Below are 8844 nucleotides of genomic sequence, written 5' to 3'. Positions count from 1 at the left end.
TTGTTTGTCCTGGGATTCTGGGGGAAAAAGTGAACTGTTTTCCGGGATCCCGGGATATAATTAATTATTTTAAGACATAAAATAAATCTTAAAATCGAATGATATAATTATTTTTTATTTTTAAGTAACTTAATTTAATACAACTTGCAATCTCCAAAATAATAATTAGTTGTGCCAGCGGTTTCGCCCGCGTGGAATTCAGTTTGTGACAATGTTTAGCACAAGTTCTGACATGTGCACTGCGTATCTCGCCAACCACGCGACTGCGCCGCGCGATTACCTATCTCGTATATGTACGCGTCTTGCCCCTCGCCACCTGCTGACACCAAAAATATAAGCTTACCTAGATGATATCTTTTAATTTATATGAATGTTTAACGGAATAATATACAGCCTATGTCCACCCTGAAGGTCATTCTAAATATTTGTGAAATAATTTTTGAAATGGGATGAGTAGTTTCGGAGATTACCTCCTACATCCAAGCTTACAAACTTTACCTCTTTATAATATTAGTATAGATAGATAATAATAATGCTGTGTAAAATATGTATAAAAACATACTTTTGAGTTACGTAGAAATTTTCACAAATAGAAAAAGTTTATTAAAAGTTTATTGGAAACTGCTTACATTAAAAATGCCTTTGAATTGAGTTGAACATTTAAAGAAAAAAAATGAACTTAGATAAAACTTCTATGTTAGAAGGTAATCTTCGTTATTTAAATAAAACGTAATACAAAATGTTATTGTAAATTTTTATAATAAGATTTTAAAAAGCAAAGATGGTCAATACTCCGATCATTCGCTTTGGTTCTTATTTTAGTAATGAAAAGTCCTGCTACCAAAAAATGCCCTTTCCGATTCAATTGATGTGGGTGGAATCGTCTTTAATGCATTTAAGAGAAGACAGATATTATGTGTTTCTTCATCTGTAGTCTGGAAGATTTCTAATTTGTTTTCAGATGCATTGCAGTACTTCTATTGCTGTCTAGTATTCTTGACTTGTCTACCTCGGCTGCTTTAATAGCGGCATCAAGCTTATAGCTCGATAAGTTTGTCTTTAATTAATAATCAGGCTTATGAAGGAAAACTTCATACTTCGTAGTCGTTTGTATCCTTGCCCAATTTGCAGAATCTGGCATAATGCAGTTATTGAAGCTATACCGGGCATGGTTAAAAATTAAGACAGCATAAGCACAATTATTCCAGATATTATAAGTTCTGACAAGTAACGAATTTTCAGAGTCCTACCACAAATAGGCTACATATTAGATTATTGACGAACTGTGATATGCCATAATAAGCAAGTAAAACTTTAAAAAACTAATAAGCAGACTTAAAATTAATAAATACAAATGTATTCTGATAGTTTATGTGTTAATTATACTTTCTATTTACAAAATGTCCTCAACTTTAACACAAAAAAAGGAAAAAGTGAATTTTTAAGAAATTTGAGGGATTTCCCGAAATGAGAAGAATTTCCCGGGAGAAGAAATTCCGGATTAAAAAACAGCCGGGATCCCGTTGGAGAAACCCTAGTTACAATGCTATAAAATAAAAGATTAGGTTCTTATGAATCTCAAATTTATACAGCAGCAAAAACACAAAAGAAAAAAAAAAGCAAATTTTACCGAGATGATCATTCTGATGCATTAAAAAACAATTACAATTTGAAAATCAATAAAGATAATGTTTTTGAATTGCTTTATTTATTAAATTTTTATTATATTTCTTTTTATAAAAAATTTTAATCTTAGGTGTTGTGATGCCAGTTAAAATTAAGCGAAAACTGGCAACAGCGTTTCGTACTCTTTCTCGGAGAACAAAGAGAAGGCGATCGAAGAAATTTCGTTAATCTCAGCTTAGGAATTCTTTAACAATTTTATTAAAATGGCAAATTACGACGGTCACGTTGCTAAACGACAAAAAACCGAAGGTGATAATAGGGTATGTAATCGGCAATTATTCTGACTTACGTTCAATTAGTAAAGCTGATGTCTTTGCAAGTGGTTAGAAAATTTTCCATTTGTGTTTTTATTAACTTTTTCCAATGAAATGCTGTATTTAGTTCTAATCTAAAATTCAGTTAAATCGCCTGAATAATAATAAATCATTGTAATGTGTTTGATTTCTTCCTTCAGACTTTTTTTAGAACAGCGCACACTTTTTCGTAATGGCTGTTGAAATTTTTTTGGACTCCGTATTTTATATATTGATAAATGATAAACACGTTGATTTCTGATGCTTATCAATTTAAAACGAAATAGAAATTTATAGCAAAGTATATATATTTTTAATCTTAATTGGATAATAATAAACCTTAAAATTATTAATTGAAAAACAGTAAAAATCAATTGCTATCATTAAAAGCTACTTTTTCAAGCTATTTAAAACTCAATTTATATCTCAGAACTGATTACAAACGGAAAATAAAACTTGTTATACTGAAAACTTATTGGATTAGGCTCATTTCTTATCTTTTAATGCTACATCTGTTGTTTTTGTAATGTATAGATGAAAAAAAATATCATTTGAATTTTTTGGCTGCATTTGGCAGACTAAATGGTTGTAACTGAACAAATCGCTAGCTGTTATGTAGCAACCTGGATCTGCTGAATGATGAGTGATATGTGCGTTGAAACGAAAAGCCTCGTCGGTCGGTTTTGGGTAGCGATAGGTAGTGTAAATGAAAGATGCTACCAAATGTGGGGCCAAATGTATTCCAAAAGAGCGCTACCATAAAGGGCATTTGGCAGAAAAATACTTGACAGCTCCAGAACTGTTGAGAGTGCTGAATGCATCTATTGTTGATGTTGAAGAGATATTAACTTGTTGTTTGCCAGATGTGTATGCTACTACAAAGAAGAATTTCTTATCATTTAATTACATTAGATTTTTATGCTACTATAATTTCAATATCCTCAAATTGATATTTTTTCCATTGAGAGGCTTGTGTTAGCATATGGAGGCATTCAATTAAACACAAACAATATTCTGCCATTTATACTACTATGATAGTTTTTTATTATTTGTGTTTGAAGTTTCAAATTTAATATTAAAACATTTTTTTAATATTAATTATGAAGTTCTTGTTAGCGTTGGTAATCTTAGCATCATTTTGTCTTTATGAATGTACTTTGCAGAAATTTTTTAAGTATAATTTCTGACGTTATTAAACATCCTTTGTTCTGGCTAGTTAAAAAATACAAATTACACTAACAGTGCATTTTGGCTGGTTTTGGCCCACTTCAGCTGAAACAAAAATTTACTTTTTTTTTTTTTTTTAAATCTGACATCATGAATGAAGTGCACATAAAAAAATTCCTGAAGTTGCTTGCCTGGATTTAATCCCGGGTCTCCCAGAGCAATTGGCTGATATCATAATTGCAGAGCAGCTCAGCCATTTGGATATCAAGGAAATTACATTTAAAGAAAATTCTTATTAGTAGTAGTATCACTTTTTAATAACAAAAAGTAGAATCAGGAATTAAGTGCAATACATAGAACTGAAGAGTAATGAAGTTTAAACTACTATGCATATGTAGCTAGAACTATTTCTAAGATTATCAGCACAAAACCTTTCTCACTAATTTCTAGCCTTATTAACAGGAGTACAAACGTTTTCGGCCTTCTTAATAGGCCTTCCTCGGGTACACTGTTCCTCGGGAGCGTTGGTTAGAAGAAGTTTAAATGCTGCCAATGTTTCGTAACCCCCCTTCCCATCCACGGTCGTTCGCACGCCTCTTCTTATTGTATCGTTGAATATTTACGGCCTCAACTATGATGTCACTCCCCACTAACCCCCTGTTGTGATTGTGCATCTCCTGTACGTAGCATGCTTACTTTAAAATTTTTCCCCAACTTTAGCAAGTATCCTATCTGCACATTTCCCTTCTTTACCAAAAGTATGTATTTCTCGCCCTCGGTATCGTCTATACCTATCATCGATGATGATGTCACTGGTAAGATGATACCTAGGTAAACATTTGCAGCATTTAAACTTCTTCTAACCGACGCTCCACAGTGTACCCAAGGAAGGCCTATTAAGAAGGCCGAAACGTTTGTACTCCTGTTAATAAGGCTAGAAATTAGTGAGAAAGGTTTTGTGCTGATAATCAAGTTTAAAATACTTTTTAAAGTTGTATATTTAGTTTATTTTTATATTAAAAATTATTTTGAATAAAATTAAAAATTCTTAAATTATACATTTGAAGCAACAAGACAAAAGAAATATTTGAAATGGAGAAATAAGTTAAGTAAATTATTTCTAATGCTTAATACAGGTTTAATTATTTAGAAAACAAAACAATGCAAAAATTGTAAACATGTCAAATAGATTTCATTGTTAAAAAAATTCTGGATACATTTTTATTTCCTCAAATAATTGAATATCATTATCACAGAATTTAGGGGCTTGGTGGAAAAATTGTATGTTACACATTAGAAGGATTTATGTTTTAATTCATCAGCATTTTAATAAGCAATGTTTTATTAATGTGGGCAGGCTCATGGATACAATTGGATTGTTAAAGTTTTTTAGATGGATTGATGATGCACAAATCAAGTTTGTTAATAAATTGTTTTTTGTAGTTTTATGGGCTATACTGTTTTTCCACTAAGTCCTTCAATTATTCATAAGTCAGAACAATATTTCAGAAATTTTTCCACAACTATAAGATACATCACATGTTATGCACTAATGGAAACAAATTCTCCAAGTTTTTGCTTTTTTTTTTGTTTACCTATATTAGCATTGTTTGATGAGTGTGCCTTGGGAGATGACACACTAAGCCTATAGTCCAGTTCAAATTATGTTGGGCCTAACATTTCAATGTCAGTCTAATAGCAGTGGTAATTTTGAGCCATGTCAATATGCAGTGGGGACAAAGACCCAGTCTCCTTGAACCTCCATGAGAAAATGTTGCAAAGTGTCAAATTGGGAGTGTAGTCATCACTGCAGCAAGACTGTCTGGCCATTCTAATGCTAACTGTAAGTTCTGGTTCAGGTAACCTGAACAAATTTGAAATGTAGGTGTATCTTCCTGTTGGAAAATGAAGACATTTATATCTCCTTCAAGCTCTGAGGTATTAGCCACTGTTGCAACATGTCTAGATATGTCATTCCTGTCATTGAGTTCCCCAAAGAATGATTTGTGCAAGCAAACAAGGACACCAAATTTACCCAATTTTTAAAAAAAATAAAACTTGGACAGTCTGTATTTCTGTTGGTGCATAAAATTTCATGTTTGCTGAAATGTTCTGACTTATGAATAACCCTGTATAAGCACATTTTGCAATGTAATTATACTAGAGTTAAATTATAATTTAGAAATTTGATTGTGTTTTTGATCAAGATACATTAGATTCAACTGGCTTTTAGAATTAAATGTCAACACAGTATTATTAGAAAATTAATTTTCATCCTTTTTGTCTTTAAAAAATTGTTAAAAATAGATATATATCATAGCAGAATGACAAATACATTTTTTATTTGATGTTCTGACTTTGAATTTCAACTTTTTTTTTATTTTACTTCTATTTAAATTTAAATTGTTTTTGTTAATTTACATTTTAGTTATATTTTTAAAATTCAAAATTTTACAACTTTTAAAAGTAATCAAATATTTATTTTTGATTATTTTAAAAAGATTTTCAGATTTAAACTGAGAAGAATTTAAAATTAAGAATATCATATTGCAAGCTTATGAAATGCCTAAACCAAATTTTTAAGTTCAATACTTAATACCAATAACAAAGCTAGAACAGATAACTTCTGAAATCAAAACCATTCACACTGTAAATCTAAACAAAACATAAATAATAAAATGAGTTTCTGTTGTACATTGCTTAAATGTTTCAAACATTAAAATTTTCAAGACCACATTGAAGAATAGTTGTATTAACCCAGAAATTCTACTAACACTGGTGGTCATTCTTTAATAATCAGTAGTAATTCAAGAGTCAGATGCATACAATAATGATCCCACAGATTAATTATACATGAAAAGTCATATTCAGTGGTTACTGTTCACTTTTATTTTATTTTTCTGCTTTACATTTTCAAATATATCTTTTGGTAACAAAATTACAATGAATTGAAAATTTTATGATTACTGTCATTAAATGTTTGAAACATTTCAGTTTGGAATTTTGTAGTTTGGAACTTGAACAGGTTTAAAAAATAAATTGAAAACATTTGTATGCTTTCCTTTGGAATTAGCCCAAGGTTGCTGTTGAGAACAAAACATACAGGAACATTTTGAGTGGAAAAAATAGGTTTATTGACACTAAAGGATATGCATTTCAGGCTTAATGTCTTTCTTCATCCTATTATATCAAATATATTGGTAAAAAATTACGTAAGATTTACAGAATGTATTAAAATATATTTAGCATATGTGTACAAAAGTTTTTGCAGTAAATATAATTACCTAAGATTTATTATAATGAATGCTGGAATAACCCAAATTGTTATGTTAAACATGGGTGAAATAAATAAAATAGTAGAGCTAAAAGAATTTTGCTTAAACTATATAAAAACATGGGCTAGAATAATAAAAACAGAAATATATTAAATATAAAAATTAAGTAATTAGTTAAGAAATGAAATGATGTAAAATTAATAGGGAAATCTTTGATACACTTAATCATGTTCCAGTATTTTTTTTTGCCTAACATAAATTATGGTAGATATTCTATGGAAATAAGAGTATAATTAAAGTAAAATAATAGGGAAACGTGTAAAGTACGATATAATTCCGATAAAATGTTTTAAATGTTATTTGATTAAAAAGTAGAAGAGCACAAAAACATAAACCAACTAAGACAGCTAAAAAGTAAAGTGTTAAGAGTATTCACTGTATCATTATCAGAATGCCTAATGTGTTGTAGACACAGTGGGATACGATGGAGTGGGGGAGAGGAGGAAGGAAGTAATCTTAAAATGGGCTCTTCTGTTTACTTAGTAATAGCTGCCAGGTGTCATTGATGACACCACCTGTGTTTAGATTCATTCTATGTATTTGATATACAGTAATAGGACTGAAGAGGGGCATTAAGCCCAAAATGCATATCCTTTTGTGTCAATAAAACTACTTTTTCCACTCAGTGTTTTTGTATGATTTGTTCTCAATAGCAACTTTGTGCTAATTCCGAAGGAAATACATATAATTAGGAGAATAGCAAGCAACCAAGTTTGTATGTTTGTTTAATTAATAATTAAACCCATTTGCTACGATAGTGTGAATGATTTTAATTTTAGATATTGAATACTTAAGTTTCACAACATTGATACAAATATTTGTATTGATATTTTGGAATTGAATTTTTGAATGTAGTATTCTGAAGATGTATATAAAAGTAGCTAAAAATGTTTTAAAATTAAGCCTAAAACAAATCAATAGCACAGTTTACACTTGAGTAACTTATAAAGTTAACATAAAAAATTAGAAAAGAGAAATATTAACATGCAGAAAATACAGCAGAATATCACATTTCATACAAACTAATAAATAGCATGAGAAGTCATATTGTAAAAATCAGTTATTAATTAAGCTAATTAAATCTAATTGGAAAATAATCTGGCTTTTAGATATGTTTGGTTATTAAAATTAACTTATGGTTTATTGTCGGTTTAAATTATTTAAATCTCAATCTCAAAAAAATTAAATAATTACAAATTTTAAACTGAAAGATTGTGTAACACATGGTTGTGCATAGTTTATATTCTTTCATGGTGGAGAATTGTGAAACAACTGGTAAGACAGGCAGATCTAAAAATTTAACAATCAAACCAGTTGTTTCACAAATCAAGTTTTGAAAAATCAGATGATTCAAAATGCATTTGACAATCTCAGATTTTCTTAGCTTTAACTTTTGTACAATATGTATAAAGGTATTATAACCTGGTACAAAGATTATATACATCTGCTAGTCTATTATATACATAAATCCTGTTTTTTAGCAGAGAATTTATATGAATTTTGAGATTGATTTTTTACAGTTTTGTGATATTTATAAAAAATATTTTTCTAAATGACATTTATAAAATTATAAAATTAAAAATTTGACTCAGGTCACTTATTAGACATCTAAATATATAAAAAGTATGCTCTTTAACAATGCCAAGCTTAGATTAGGAATAAACTAAATGTTCAGTTTGGTTTATTTTTAATTGAGACATCATGTGCTCTTTTATGTTCTGAAAGAAGTTTGAAACGTGAAAGAATATTTGATAATTTAACTGAAGAAGGATAGTTAATTTAGTTGAAAATTTTATATTATTAAACTTGTTAGTGGAGTTAATAAGGTGTAAATTTTTGACTACCCATATCATTTCCTTTAGTTTGTCTTTATATCATGTGTAAAGATTAATTATTAAAAATAATTTTGAATTTAAATTTTAAAAAATTAGAGAATTTTGAAAAAATAATAGTCCATAAGAGAATGTGAATCTGTAACTTCTGCTTACAGAACAGTTGTTACCAGTTATTTTATATAGATTTTCATCTGATCTTTACTTCCAGAAATGTATTAATTTGGATTATATAATATATACTGATTAAGTTTATAAACTGTGACAATGTTTGATGATTGCTTTAGGCATTGATTCATATTGTATACAGTGGTGCCTCGTGCAACGTACTTAATCCGTTCCAGGTGCACGTCCGTTAAGTGAAACGTCTGTTATACGAAATGCATTTTCCCTAGAAATACATGTTAAAACATATAATTCGTTCCGCAGCATAAAATAACCGTACTGTACCATAAAAAATGAAAATGGAGCAGACACCAATTATGCCGGGTAGTCAGATGTTGTGAGGAGGAGGTGGAAGAACACTTTCTT

At 29.5% G+C, this 8844-nt stretch overlaps 1 protein-coding gene across 1 annotated transcript in view; it reads left to right on the top strand.

The window, feature by feature from the left end:
• The first annotated feature begins 1782 nt into the window (after positions 1-1782).
• LOC111642151 (heterogeneous nuclear ribonucleoprotein L-like) overlaps positions 1783-8844 on the top strand; it is a 133598-nt gene continuing 126536 nt past the window's right edge. The window contains exon 1 of the mRNA XM_023388427.1: positions 1783-1946. Within this exon, the coding sequence (XP_023244195.1) occupies positions 1890-1946 (57 nt within the window). The 5' untranslated portion in view covers positions 1783-1889. The remainder of the gene's footprint in view (positions 1947-8844) is intronic.

This window comes from Centruroides sculpturatus, unplaced genomic scaffold (genome assembly GCF_000671375.1).
Source record: "Centruroides sculpturatus isolate CEXI.00-Female unplaced genomic scaffold, Cexi_2.0 scaffold1541, whole genome shotgun sequence".
Taxonomy (NCBI): domain Eukaryota; kingdom Metazoa; phylum Arthropoda; class Arachnida; order Scorpiones; family Buthidae; genus Centruroides; species Centruroides sculpturatus.
The sequence above is the reverse complement of the archived record's forward strand: the minus strand, read 5'-3'. Positions and strand labels throughout refer to the sequence as shown.